Source organism: Lissotriton helveticus, chromosome 7, assembly GCF_964261635.1.
Source record: "Lissotriton helveticus chromosome 7, aLisHel1.1, whole genome shotgun sequence".
Classification (NCBI taxonomy): Eukaryota; Metazoa; Chordata; class Amphibia; order Caudata; family Salamandridae; genus Lissotriton; species Lissotriton helveticus.
In genome coordinates, this window is record NC_136068.1 from 1,577,881,592 (window position 1) to 1,577,897,334 (window position 15,743).

The 15,743-nt window shown below is 43.9% G+C and overlaps 1 protein-coding gene across 1 annotated transcript in view; it reads right to left on the minus strand.

Annotated features, from left to right (window-relative positions):
• SLC17A7 (solute carrier family 17 member 7) overlaps positions 1–15,743 on the minus strand; it is a 386,211-nt gene that overhangs the window by 12,150 nt on the left and 358,318 nt on the right. The window contains exon 10 of the mRNA XM_078650978.1: positions 14,234–14,344. Within this exon, the coding sequence (XP_078507104.1) occupies positions 14,234–14,344 (111 nt within the window). The remainder of the gene's footprint in view (positions 1–14,233; positions 14,345–15,743) is intronic.

A 15,743-nucleotide genomic window follows, 5' to 3' on the forward strand; every position in this document is an offset into this window, starting at 1 on the left:
GAATACCTGTGGGCGGTGATGTGGGGAGGGGGAGGGGCAGGGTGGGGGGTAGGAATGTATGGATTACGGAGTTAAACAGGTAAGTAAACATATAAATAAATAAAACGAAATTCGTTGCGCGCACTGCATCCCATTTGGTGATGCAGTGCATGCAACGAAATTCGTTTTATTTATATATATGTTAACTTACCTGTTAAGGTCCGTAATCCATACATTACTACCCCCCACCCTGCCCCTCCCCCTCCCCATGTCACCGCCCGCAGGTACTCCCACCACCGGCCGCGGCTGCCTGTCATGTTGTTCTTTGAAACGCACAACATGCATTTTTATAAATGCGGAATGCACAGGACCCCCCGCCCTTATGGCGGGCGGTCCCTTCCCACGACAGGATGGCGGGCACACAAAGTCCGCCTGTCATCCTAATGAGCCCCTTAGTTGGGAATACCAGTTGAGAAAGAGCTCTTTAATACTTTGCCAAAGATCCAAATCAGTACTAAGATTCTTATAACAATCATATGCCCAACCCCTCTCACCGGCCCTTGAAATTTATCATGCAAAAGGGCAAAGTGGTGCCCTTTATGGAGCAGAGATTTGGGGATTTATCTCTGTTAATACATTTTGTGAGAATAATTTTGCAAGGGCTCTCACCTCGCTACCTGTCACAACACCACTCACCCCACTTTTTTATGATTTCAGGATAAACAGAATAGGCGATCTGGCAGCCCTAAGACCACTGACTTATTGGCTGCACCTATGGCCCACTGCGCAATTAACTGATTATTGTAATTCTCTACGGGAGGTTCTAGTATTCAACAGGGCAAAACAACTACCCTGGTTCAGACATATTGCTAAATGGTGCAAACTATTGAACCAGACGGGCTTGTGGGAGCACCGAGAAAGGGCCACTAAACGTGACATTGTGACCCTCAAAGCTACGTACTGGAGTGCAGTAGGGGAACATTATACTAATAAGTAGACAGCTAACTTTTTAAATATTTAATCTAGCCCTCTGTTTAAACCCTTTCTTGACCTGATTTCACCCCTCTTGCTAAGAGCTTGTATATTAGGTTTAGATATGGCAATCTGCTATTGAAATTCCCGGGGGCAGAGGTGATTGGCCTAATTTTAGATCTTTGCCTTGCTTGCCGCGAAGATAATGAAACTGAAGAACATATTTTGTTTTTACCAGCAGTTGCAAAGGAGATGGATTCGACCATAATGCCTTAATCTGGGTGCTAGGCAGCACTAGATTGCGTTCAGGATTCTAAAAGCAGATACCTCAGGGCAAATAGTATTTGCTCTTAGTCGGTTTCTATTTTCTTTTTGACTGATTCGCAAAATAAAATCATAGTAATGAAGCTGTTTTTAACTCTTTTTCTCCCTACACTGTGGATGTATCTCAAAATATCAAGTTGGTACATATGATTCAGTACCCCAAATGGCTTGTGGTTGTATAGCACTCCTTTTTTAGCCTGGCCAAGTCGAGTGAATTTCTGCATTTTTAAACGGTTGCTTTTTTACTTGACTCTGGATGTAATTTGTACCACTTTTCAAAATGGTTTAATACTAGTTTGATCGCACATTTATTTATGTTTTTATCTTTGTATACTTTGATGGTATTTTGTACAAATGACCGAATACAGTTATTATGATGATGATTGATCAATGTTGCATTTGTTTTGCTTTATATCTCCTATTTCTAGGCTACTTTCTCTCATGTTTTTAGTTAACTATCTGCTTGTTTGCTAAAATTGCTACTCTTCTTGTTCATATTGCTTGCTTTTGTAAACAGTGCTCTGATACCTGGATGGGTCATGTTCGCTCTTTAAAAAACTTTTCAAATAAAAATAAATACATGTTTAATTTAAATGTCACAGGTAAAAGATCCCAACCTAGTAGTGTAGGTGTTCCGCTGACAATACGCTCTTGGCAGAAAATGTAAGCAACTCAGCTATCCGCTGCCTTAATGAGGTGAGTCCAAGACTGGATGCATATATTGAGTCAGCCACTTCCAACTTTACGGTTGTATTGATTCTGCACTATATCAACTAACCCTGTTGAAAGTTTTAGGAAATGTCTCTCAGCCCCTTGGTATACACCTGAGCTGATGAAACTTAAACAAAATTATAGAGCGGCGAAACGAACTTGGAGGAAAGAATATGACCCGTAGGAGAAAACAAAATATATCATTTTATGTAAGGATTATAAAGAACTTACTACTCTAGTAAAAACCAAATAGTTTTGCGACAAAATTAGGGCAGCAAAAAACTCTTCTTCGGAGCTGTTTAAAACAGTGACTCTCCAACTGTGAACATGGAAACACCTCTATCCCAAATTAATACTTTTGTAATGATCCGGCCGTCTTTTTCCAAAATAAAGTCAACTGTGTCTTTAAAGAATTAGCAGCTTTGCAGTGTTCCAGCACAGGACAGACCCCTTCAATTGCTTCCTGGTCTATATTATGTGAGTCAGGGGTCTGTCTCGCCTACCTTTCACTGCAGAAATCTTGGAAAAGGCTTTGAATGAGGAGCTAACCATCTATCTTGATTCCACTAAAGTCATGAACCCCTGGCAACATGGTTTCCGGCCAAGGCACAGCACAGAATCTGCCCCAGTGAGGGCCACTGAGTAGATTCGTAGCTTGTTGATGCGGTTGTTAGTCTAGATTTGAATCTCCTAGACCTCTCAGCCATGTTAGATACAGTGAAACATGGGGTCCTTATCAAATGGCTTCGGGGATCCGGGATAGGAGGCTTTGATTCGGCATTAATGAGTTCTCTCTTAGTAGACAGAGAACAAATTGTTGAATTGCGTAGCTTTAAATCCACTGCCTTTTCTCTGCCTTTTGGGGTGCCCCAGGGGTCTCACGTGTCCCCCACACTCTTTAACATTTATATCTCTCCCTTAGTGCAACTGATACAATCCTTTGGCCTGACTGCCATCATGTGGTATAACAATTTAGGATCCTATTGTAATTTTTCTGATTTTTGCCCTTATATAGTTATAAATCACCATATCCTTCTATAGGCATAGAAATCATAACCATATTTAGACATAGCTCATTCAGTCCAAATACGGTAGGGCTACTTCCACTAGTTACGAAAATCCACAACGATTTCTTGGAAAACTCGGCTTCAGCAGCTAGGGACTTCCCCTTGCTCGAATACTGACTTGTCCAAGAACTCATGGAGTTTTCAAAGAACTGAGACTCTTTAATGACGTTATTATGTCCACCTTTACGTCAAACTCGGTACCTTGAAGGTATAAATATGCACACACTTGCCATAGCAAACACACAGTGGTTTGGAGCAGGTTGACTATCTACTTGCCCGACACACTCTGCTACTGCAAGTGCCGAAGGAAGCCGGCCCTCCAGCAGACGCTGTCTTTTCTCCTGCTGAGAAATCCAGCTCCGGTGTTTCCAAGCTACCCTTGCGGGTTGTTGGGAAATCGAGTCCTGAGACTGATCGTCTTCATTCTACACCAAGGTACGGAGCTGATTAGACCCTTAGAGAAATCTTGGATAGATTCTTGGCAAAGAATACTACATTTATGCTACACCTCACTTACTCCTTCCCTCGTACTAAGCTTAGGTTAGGTACATTGGGGTAGGCGTATTTTAAACGCACCAGTCGAGTACTTTTTAGCCTCTGTTATTTATGTATGTATTTATCTATGGTCTAGGAACCATACAATGCTCTTACAGTATTATTTTATTCTACTCTTTTTACTGTATGCATTATATTTTGCAACCAGTATTACGATTGTAGAAGTTCACTTCTTATGCTTGAGAAAGAAGTCTGTTCAATAAATACCTTTTATTGAAAACGCCCGTCTCTCTACTTCTCTGCAACTCTGTTGAAATGAAGCATGCACGAATGACTGAGTAAAATATCTGTCTATTGTTTCCACGACTCTGAAGATCAGTTTATCTTGGGGAAACAAAGTTGCCATGTTTATGCGGTTGTCAGAAACTAAATCCCTTCTTGTGAACTCGAGAAAATTTCTAGTGACCTCTGAGCTAGCTGGTACTCACAATTAAGTCTAATATATTCGATAGAGACCTAGTAGACATAAGTCCTACGTCACATCTAGAGGATATATTATTCCAATGCGCAGAGCCTTTTGGGAATATAGGAACTACACTACAATCTCTTATGCCAATGATGCACAAATTATTGTATCAATCCCGGACGAGGGTGTCAAGGCGCTATGCCTGGCCCATAAAGCCCTTGCACGGCTAGGGCACTCTATACCTTCAAAATCTATTTACTTGGTACTCCCTAAGATCTACCACAGCAAAACTGAAGATCCTCCCAAACATAAAAAAGATCACATTGGGGGCAGAAGATTCTCCTACTTTGATTGTAAGCTCTGGAACTCCCTGCTCCTATCTTTAAGATACCAATCTAGTCACTCTCTCTTTGGAAAATCACCAAAGACATGGCTCTTTGCCTCCTCCTCTAATTCATCCTGTCTCCTTGGTAGCTGTTTTCGGAGTGTTCCGCTAGCGATAAGATATATCGCTAATTGTGCGCTTTATAAATACTGACATGACCAGTCATCTTTCTTCCTTCCTCTCACCAGTCTCCCTCCTGCTTTCATTCTCCTTCCTGTCCCTCTCGAATCCACCTCTCCTATCTTCGTACTTCTCTCACTTATGCCTTCCCCATTCTCCAACCATTTCTTTCTTTCTCCTTCCCATTGCAGAGGCATCTAACTTCCTCCTCCACTCCTGATCACCTCACCCTTCTACATCTCTCTTCCCTTCTTCTGTCTTCCCTCCATCCCTCTCAGCTTCCTGTCACCCTGTGTTGTTGCACAACCATCCATCCGCTTTCCCTCCTTCATTTATTGCTCACCCTTACATCCAGGACTCTCCAGTAGCGGTCGGTGGTGGGAGTGCTGCTGGGTGGTGACGTGGGCGGTAGAGGGGCATGGTGGGGGGGGGGTAGTAAACTACGGAATACAGCCTAATTCAGGTAAGTAAACATATAAATGAATAAAAGGAATTTCGTTGCGCGCACTGCATCGAATTTGGCGATGTAGTGCGCGCAACTAAATTCTATGGCAGGACCGGAGGTGAGGATTATGTTTATTCTTTCTTTATTTCCTTAACTCAGCACTTCAACTTTTCACGAAAAAACTACAAGTCCCAACATTTCAGTAGTTCCCAAGGGTCTCTCAACCGTCCAATCAGAGGGCTCCTGGTCCATCAGATCGCGCTGCTGCCTACAACCTTCCTCTTTCTTTCCTGCTCGGCACTTCAGATAAGTACCGCTTTGCTCTGCTCTTTTGGGGCGAGTGTAATGCGGTAGTTTATTGTTTTAGCGGTTGTGGCTGCTTGTTGGTTCATCTGTGAGGGAGATGCGCGCACATTGTTACATTAACGTTGTGCAGCGCCTCTCCCTGTCCTCGTGTATTTTTTGCTGTACTGCTGTTGTCAGTCATATGTTTATTGGTCATTCTGGTGCATTTTTCTTGGTGACAGGTTTTACTGTGTGATATACGCGAGGCCGCGGGAGCTTTTGTGGCTCCACTCGCAGCCCCTTTGAAGGTGCGGTGCGGAGCTGTCAGGGGGCACGACTCCGCATCTCGTTGATCTCGGGCACGCTTGCCGCGGCGGGATCAAAGAGCGCCGATCGTTCCCCGTGTCTGCACGGCCTTCTTCCCGCTGGGCGGGAAGCCACTACGCCTGCTTCGGCAGGTCCGTATCTTTGCATTGTGGTCTCCCCTACGCCCGCTTTGCGGGTCGGTATGCCGGTCAGTTAGTCCTGTACACCCTGTGTCGGGTTTTTTAGCGCGGTGATCAGCGCTTACTGAGAGACTCTCGGGGCAGGCCCAGCGTTAGATAGCCTCCTGAGTTGTTTAGGGTGAGTCGCCCCTGCGGTTTCCAGCCCAGCCCACACTTTGTGTGCCAAATACAGTGCTTAGCACGCCAAAACGCTTGTGCCCCTGCCAGGTAATCCTTTGCTAGCGCTCTCAGCGTTGGGGCTACATGTTTTCCTCCAAGCTTCTTGTTTCTCACAGTTGACTAAATGGAGGACTACACAGATGAACAAACCCTCCAAGTCATCCCCCTAGATGACAAATTTTGTGATGCGGTGGATGCCTCCATCCACCAGGCAGTGAATGCGGCCATGGGGCCTTTTGAGGAGCGCATAATGAAGTATGCGTTAGCCTGTGAGGCGCAGCGACCACAGAAGCACAAAAGCACGGCAGCGACCGAAACAGGTCCCTTTGAACGCCTAAAGAAGGCGTTTTTGGCTAGATCTAGGAAGGATTCCCTTCCCTCCCTCCTGTGGTCCCAGACCTTCCCCCCCGCCAGACGACGATGATGATGATTCTGCGGATGAGTGAGGGGATGAGGCAGGCCCCTCCAGGCCTTGGCGGCCCACTGAGTCCTTATCCAGCGATGCGCAGGGCAGCGAGGAACAATCTGACATGTTAGTCCCTGAGGAATGGGTCCCTTCTGCCAAGGTTTCTACATTAGTGGCTGGCCGTTTGTGGAAGCCTCTTGAAAAGGAGGTGAGAGCGTGTCTGAAGGTGGAATGTCCACGCCGAGTCCTCCTGGGCAAGTTAGCGCTGACCCTGGAGGTGGACCCTAGAATGGCCACTTTCCTCCAGAAGTATATCCGCGATCCTAAAAAGGGAATCGATCTCTCCTGGCGGGCCTGCCAGGACAAGTTGCTGGATATAGCAAGTCCACTAACTTAAGTCCTAGAACTGGCGGAGGGAGCTAAAGCCTCCGGTACCCCCCTCTCTGCTGACAGGATCTCTAGCTGGGCTCAACACGCTGTAGTCTTCCTAGGTAATGCGAATTGCGCCCTCTCTACTGAGAGGAGACGCTCTTTCCTTATCAAGGTGGACCCGAAGTTGGGCGAACTCGCCTCTTCTGAGGCAGGAGCTATAGCGCAGGGCGGCTTGTTCGGGGAGCCCTTTATTAAAGAATTGACCACATTTGTGTCCACCTTTACTTCGATTGATAAAGCGCAGTCCTCCATCAAGCGGGTCTTTAAGCCTAAGGTTTTCGTGGGGGCCGGCCGTGGCAGGGGGCACTCGACCGGCCGCTTCTACGTCCAAGGCCCTCAACGTGGCAATGGCAAGAAACAGCAGGATGCGGCAAGACAGGAGTTCTTCCAGTCTCAATGAGGCTCCAGGGGCCGCGGAGGAAGAGGAACTGGCAGAGGCAGCATGCCTAACCCAGGTGAGAGTCCCTTCTCTTTCAGCTTGCATGGTGGACGGAAGGTTGGCTTGTTTCGTAGACAATTGGAGGGCTATTATCTCAGACGCCTGGGTGTTGCAAACTGTCCAAGGGTTTCATATAGAGTTTTACGGGTCCCAGCTTCAAAATGTGCGTCCTCTGCCGTTGGTTTTTGCAGAAAATCAGGCCTCCCTCATAGACCAGGAAGTGGCCGATCTGTTGCAAAAAGGAGCGGTGCTTCCCACACACCTCCACCCCAGGGGTTTCCTGAGCAACATCTTCATAGTCGACATGACGGACGGGGGGCAGCGTCCGGTGATCAATTTGAAGGAGTTCAACCAATGGTTGATTTATCGCCATTTCAAGATGGAAGGCATCCATCTGTTACGAGATCTCCTTCAACCAGACGACTGGATGGTCCGCCTCGATTTGAAGGACGTGTGCTTGGTGGTACCTGTCTTCCCGCCTCACCGTCGCTTCCTGCAGTTCATGTGGAAGGGTCGAGTGTTCCAGTTTGTTTCCCTTACTTTCGGTCTGTCGTCGGCCCCTTGGTGCTTTACCAAGGTGCTAAAACCTGTGGTAGAGACGTTGCGAGCCAAAGGGTTTCGCCTCATTATTTACTTGGACGACCTTCTTCTCCTAGATCAATGTTCAATCAGACGCTCAGAGCAGCTGCAATTCATGGTAGACTTACTCCAGAGTCTGGGGTTTATTATCAATACCAAAAAGTCGAGTCTGACCTCATCCAAACAGCTGACCTTTTTGTGGTTTGTCGTGGATTCGATATCCCGAACTCTGAGTCTTCCTGCTCGCAAGATCTCCAAGATCCGCAGAGAGCTGTGTCAAATGCTGGCGTGTCAGTCCACCTCGCTCCGTCAGGTGGTGAGTCTAGTGGGTTTGTTGAGCTCCTCTATTCAAGCGATCTTTCCGGGTCCTCTCCATTACAGAGCATTGCAACGCCTGAAAGCTTCCCATCTACGCAAGGGCCTCCAGTATTCGGATCAGGTTCCACTGACAGACGAGGTTCGCACAGAAATGACATGGTGGCTCACCCATATGGAGGCTTGGAACGGGAGAGCCATTTTCGGCTCCGAACCGGACTTGGTAATCGAGTCCGATGCCAGCAAGTTTGCCATGATACTGCGGCTGATGACCCAGGTCAGACGACAACAAGCGAGGTTGGTATTAATCTCTCCTTGTTGGAGGTCTCAAGTGTAGTTTCCAGTTCTTCTGGAACTTTCTTGGGATTCTCCAATCCTTCTACCCCCGATCCTTCCTTTTCTCCTGAAAGATCCTCAGAGCAATCCCCATCCTCTAGTCCAACAAGGTCAGATGTGCTTGATGGCGTGGCGGATTTCGGGCATCGTTGGAGAATCTCGGGCCTATAGGCAGAAGCTCAAACGTTGTTGGGGCAGCCTGGGCAGACAGTACTAGTAAGCGCTACAAATCAGCATGGACCAGGTGGGTCCGTTGGTGTGTTAAAGGGGGTCACAATCCCTTGGAGTGCGGAGTGGTGACTATCATGAATTTCCTAGCCTCGCTGGTGACGCAAGGTTTGGCATACCGCACGGTCAACTCTTACAGATCGACGATTGAAGGAAACCCGGTAGGAGAACACCCTCTGATATGTAAACTGTTATGTGGTATCCGCCTTTCACTTCCTCCGAAACTAAGGTACTCAGCTTTGTGGGATGTGAAAAAGGTTCTCCGTTTGTTTCAGTCATGGCAACCTAACAAATATCTCTCCCGCAAGGAGCTTTCGGCTAAGTTGGCAATGCTTCTCTGCTTGGTGTCTTGCCGTCGTGCATTAGACATCGCTAGTCGCGTCTTTACTCCAGAGGGAGTTACGTTTCATGTACGCATAGGACTAAGTCTGATTCCAGGATTGTTTCCTACCCAGCATTTGACAAGGTCCCTAAATTGTGCATTGTGCAATGTCTTAAAGAATATGAGAGCATGACAGAAGAATCTCGTCCACCGGGCGAACGCCAGCTTCTTATCTCCTTAAGGAAACCTTTAAGAGCTGTTTCCCCACCAACAATTGCTCGTTGGGTCAGATGGGTGATGCAAGAGGCGGGTATTAATTTCTCGCAGTTTGGAGCACACTCAGTACGAGCAGCAATGGCTTCTAAAGCCTTTATGTTGGGCGCCAGACTGAAGGACATCCTCAATGATGCAGATTGGTCTTCGGACTCAATGTTTAAAAGGTTTTACTTTAAACCAGTCATAAGTATGGCGTCTTTGGTGGTGGATAAGCTTTGAACGAGCATAATCCTCGCCTCCAGTCCTGCCATAGAATGAAAAATGTCCTAGTAACCATGACGGAAAGTTTCAATTCTATTAAGGACGCAGAGGTGAGGATTATTCCCGCCCACGGCTCAGAGTGAGACCTGAACCCACCCGTTTGGAGGTGGTCACATCTATTTGTTTTGGTTATGGTGCGTTCTCGTCGTATGGGATAAGTATAATTCTTTAACTTCTCTATGTTGATCTTCATCCAATGTTAGATATGTGCAGTATGCTTGAAATGCTTTGTATAATCTGAAGAATGGTTTCATTGGTTTCTTTTGGATTCTCCTAGTGCCTGATGATTCCAAAACAGATTAGATTTCTCTGGTGTCCGGCTGGTCGCAGTCAAGAAAGAGGAAGGTTGTAGGCAGCAGCGCGATCTGATGGACCAGGAGCCCTCTGTTTGGACGGTTGAGAGACCCTTGGGAACTACTGCACTGTTGGGACTTGTAGTTTTTTCGTGAAAAGTTGAAGTGCTGAGTTAAGGAAATAAAGAAAGACTAAGCATAATCCTCACCTCTGCGTCCTTAATAGAATTGAAACTTTCCGTCATGGTCACTAGGAAATTTTTCATTCTACCCCCCACCCTGCCCTTCCCTCACCCCACGTCACCGCCCAGCAGCACTCCCACCACCGACCGCTACTGAACCTCCCTTTCTTTAAATTGAGACCTTGCTTCCTGCTTGGGCGTGGAATGGGGTGCTCAGAGACCAGTGATGAGAGCACAGCGACCACAACTGTAAAGGCCTACTCACTCTTATGATGGTAGAGTGAAACCTAACTCCATATATTAATGAAGACAAGTCACGGCGAGTGGATCATGAGAAGCCACTGACATGCAGATTTACCTTGGCCAGCCTGAAAGGTCTGGCCATGCACTTTAACCCATGGACACAAAAAGTGTCCTGGTTGCAACAAATACGTGTCATTGGTGCCCACTGATAATCAACACCACATTTTGAGCACTGAAAAGCAGTTTGTGATCAAAAGGGTTGATATGGGAGGCCCTTTGTTGACATTTTGTTTCTTATTGCTGGAAGGTGCTTCTGTTACCTGCTTCCCACTGTATTTGGACTTTGTACCAAGATGTATAGATATAAATGTTAGGATACCTGATCCACAAACACCCACTAAATCACTTAAAGTGTATTTTGAAAAATGTTTTCCCGTAATTTTATATAGCGTGAACTTGATCCGAAGGTATCAGGTATCAGAGTACTTTACATGAGCACCAATTGTGTTACACAAGCACACATTAATTTCTTGTAGGCATGGGGGGATTAAGTGATTTTCCCAAAATCACAAGATGTTGAGCGTCATTGCCGAGACTCGAATCCGTTTCCCCAGATTAGAGATCGACCGTCCTAGCCGTTAGGCTACATCCTCCCCCCAATTTATTATGCTTTTTAACGTTCAATTGTTCAAGGGCTATTACAAATGATTTGTATTGGTGGAGTGCTAACGTTATATGCCTATGCTCCAGTCCAGTTGCTTATGCCCAAGAAGGCAAGCAAACTTTACATGGGCTGATAGGATTGAGCATCAAGCTAAAAGAAAAAGAGCAATAGGCTGTAAAAAGGCATACCAGTCATGTTCAATTCAAGGAATTGCTCAGGTCCCTTTGTACCCGTGTGAATTGGTGGATCATACGATGGTCATAATGTACTGATACATGCAATATGTCTAGTTACATTTTGTTCAGGAAATTAGAAAATATTGTCTTCTACTTCTGACATTTTTAGCTAATGAGGTGAGAGTCTTTTGTAAGCTACACTTTGGTACCTTCTACAACATGAAATAGAAAAATGAAATATATTCAGGATGCTTTTTTTCATTGGGAAAAAAATATGGGAAGATATCCCCATGTGCAAGAGAGAGCATTTGCATAGTAATGGTGTATTTTAAATTAAGTACATAATAGTAGTACGCATAACTCAGTAGTACTAATTTGAAAATCAAGCAATGGATCAAATGAAACATACATATGTCTTATATTGTCAGTACCAACTATCATGCATCAGGAGTACCAATCACCATTTGATAAGACATTTTTTAGAACATCTATGTGGTATCCTGAATGCAGATTATAAACATCCTCTAACCGAGCACTACTTTAAATCACATAATAACAGCAGAATGTTCACCTTTCAGTGAACTGAATTCATCCAATGAACAGACAAATGCTCCTCAGAAAACATATGAATGGATATTAAGACCGTGTACAGCACACCAAGGATTAAACAAAGAGAGAGAATTACATACATTAGTGTTATAAAGAAAGACATGCAATTATGACAATCAAAAAACTAACCTGTACAATACATCAAATCTGATACTGCTCATATAAGCTAACACGGAAGACTGTTTTTGTTTTTGGAAGATGGCCCACCATCCATCAGGGAAATGCAGGTATTTCTACTGTACAGAGGTAATACTCCCGCCTGCAGTATTTCTAGTCTCTGCCTGCATGGACAGGTTATAATTCATGGCAAATGCACCCATGTAGCAATTGGGACTAACATATTAGAGCAGCCCAATGAGAGATTTTTTATCTAGAATGTTAACCTTAATTTTAGGTCTGGACATATACTGTAAATTAAGAGTGTAGAATTCTGTGATTACATTCAACATGGTGCTTTGGTCTTCCTCGTACAAAAAGACACACAGGCAGTTTGTAGCACTAGTGCTTTTGAGAGATAATATTCACACATCTAGTATACACATAAATATATAGTTCTTCTTTTATTTTCACACAAGGAGATCCTACTTTGAACATTATGAGGACTTCCCTGATGCCCACACACTTAAAATGGTTCTTACTACATGGCTCGCTCGATTAAACACAGGACAGATGCAGCCAAAACACACTACCCGAGACTTGACCAGTAAGAAATTGCCTCTGCAATCAACATAAGTTTCATAGAACCATCTGCTATTAGAGATGAATGAGATTCCTGACACATTGTGCTGTTGTCATTTACTTTGCCAATTTATGTTCATTTGGAGAGGAGATGGATGTATGACGTTACAACGCATACTTTTACAATGCCTACCTTTACAACGCATTTTTTACACCGCAACATCCATTACAATGCACACCATTACAACGCATGCCATTACAACGAATTCTTTGAAACTACCTTTACAACGCATTCCACTACAACGCATACTACATTTACAACGCATACCATTACAACGCATTACATTGCATTGCATGTAAGGTAAGTGTTGGATAGTGTAGGGGTAAAAATTACTATTCTAACTCCATGGGGTGCAACAGTAGGGTAATTGTTGGATAGTGTGGGGGTAAAAATTACTATTCTAACTCCAGGGGGTGCAACAGTAGGGTAAGTGTTGGATAGTGTAAGGGTACTATGTGTTGTAATGGTATGCGTTGTAATGGTATGCGTTGTAATGACTGCGTTGTAATGGCATGCGTTGTAGTGGTGTGCGTTGTAGTGTCATGCGTTGTAATGACTTAATTGTAAATGCATGCGTTGTAATGGATGTTGCGTTGTAAAAGTTTCGTTGTAATGGTAGTGCGTTGTAAAAGTTGCGTTGTAAAGGTTGTATACCGAAAAAAAACTTTAATGTTAACACAATAGGCTAACCTCAAGCTCCTACTAGTGTAAGTGTACTATCATTCTGTACTTATTTTCAAAATGATCAAATGCACCCCCATGAAGGACAATTTATTCCCACATTCCTTTACTACCAAAAACTAAATATTAATTTAAGGAATAGGATATTTCCCAATCCCACATTGTAGCGGTACCACCAAAAGTGACTTTAGCTTATCCAGCGCACTCATTACATCACCTAAACAATGTCATAGAACACTACATACAGTAAATATCGGAACAATAAAATATTATGTTTATCATTTCATTCAATGAATGTAACTAAATACTATGAAAACCATATAATGCACCAATTCATAGTGGTTTAAAATGGTCAGTTTTGTTTAGAAAGGAGTGGGCAACGTGCACTACGCACATAAAAGTTGAAGAGTCTATAATATGATCAGAGCAAATCTTTGAACTTGACACAAGTGGTATGCCTTTTTCATTTTTATTTACTTCTTTTGTTATTCCAATTCACAGTGTTATTAATCTTGATAAAGACTGCTTGCTAGTCCAGACATGAGTGAAACATGTGTCCGGTGTCTTATGTATATAACTTTAGAAATATAATTTTAAAAAATACTGTAACTGTCCTTGGACAATTGCACTTTAAAGAGTTTCAACTTAAATGACCTTGGGATGGTTTCCCTGCCAAATTTCTTTCCACCAACAGAGTTTGAAAATACCCTAATGGGTGAAAGTTTGTGGATGTGCATATTCTTGAATGTGCTATCTGCATCGGGCTCACCTATGTATTGATAGAGCTGAGATAACTTTCAAGGTCATTGTTAGTTATATATTTGACTGCTTTCAGTTATTCATCAGGAATGCTTTCAGTTCAGGTCTCAGACAGACTACCAGGTATTCTATCTGAGTACTGCTAGGCATGAATAACCATGCAATACCTATATAGGCAATTTTCGAGCATGTAGTACAAGCTCAATCCTTAGCAAAAGTGTACAGGTCTGCTCCTTTATCTCCCCTCAAACCCTATATTTCTGTTTTTGACTGGAATACTTTGATGTTGTGACTCTAACAATGAAGTACAACATTCTGTTTTCTCTAATGCTATAAGCTACCGGTCCTACGTGGGCATCTACCAGTAAAGTGAACTCACCTGAGATAGCAAAGCCGCTGAAGCCAACAGCCAGGACAAGGAAGGAGATGGCCACCCCTCTGGTGTGAGAGTAGCCCACGACGAGCAGAAGGGTCGCTTCCATGCCAAAGCCTAGAAGGATCAGCAGGAGAAAGAGATCAGTGTCACAAGTAGTAACATGTCATTACATTTAAATAAAGGACTTTACAGGAAGAAATTGGTGTTTTTGTCATCAGCAAGATATTTTATATAAGTAGGGCTTTGTTGCTCTGCCAGCATCTCCGGGCATTTCTGAGGTTTCCATCACAGATTACAGTCTGCATGATGTTGTTGCTAAGTGTTTGGGTATTTTGTTGTATTAAGTGTCAAGTGCAATGACTTATTCTGTTAACGGTGGGAGTATGACTTTACGGCTGGACATGTATCTATCTACCAACAGCCGAGTTGTTGTCGACTACTATTTCACAGCCCAGTGTTGAAGGACTCTTAAGAGGTGTGATCGACTTACATCATGAAAGCCCAACCCAGAGAAACTATTCACCAGGTCAGGCCTTGGCAAAAAAAAACTCTACAGCAATTCCTTTCACAATAAGCAAGGCTAGCCCGAGACACTGCCACCAGCCTAAAGTAGTAGGGGGTAGTCCTAAATTTACCAGGCTCTGCGTATTTTCATATTCTAATTCCAAAAAGGCAACCTGCGGGTCATATGTTTTTAGTGGGACGCGGCAGTAGGACAGGTCCAAGTGCAACAGACTTACTAAGGCTAATTTTGACACTTCTACTAGCATTTAAGTGATAGTGAAGAGTTTGATTTGTTATTCCCTGGCAGGGCTTGGCATACTTACATCTACAAATGATGAGAGGAGGCTGGTTGTGTGCCATATCTCTGCAGTAGGAAAGGTCAGTTGGATTGGGCCATGTTCCCAGGAATCAGCAAGGCTAGCCTGAAACATTACAACCAGCCTTCAAGTAGTAAGGGGTAATTTCATTTTCCCCTAAAATGTGTGAATCTACATCTGTTTCTTTAAGATTACCTATAAAGATAAGATATTCACCTTAGAAGAAGGAGAAGGCATGGAAATAAAAGGAAGTTGGGCTCTATAAACTCATTTATAAACCCTTTTGCCACTTTTCGTTTCAACTTCTTCTTGTCACTTTTATGTTGAAATCTGAAGGTCTGTATACCCTTTTCTTTTAAACTAGTTTTCTTTTACACTCTATACGCTTCCATCCCTCAAGTGGAATCCCATCTGCTACTGCTACATTTGTAGAAGTCAGTTCCGATGTCTGTCCTATTCCCTTTCTTCCCCCTCACTGTTCACCCTAATTTTGCTTATGGGTAGGTTGATATATGTCCTATGTATTTGAAATGTTTCTCCTGTCATATTGTTGACTGTTGTCTCTGTTGCACTGCTTATTTCTTAACATTATCAGCCTATAATTTCTTATTTTTCATTAATGTGTTATATTTTCTTGTATTTTACTAAATCTGTTCCAACTTTTGTAGGTCAGTTGGAACACCTTTTTGCCC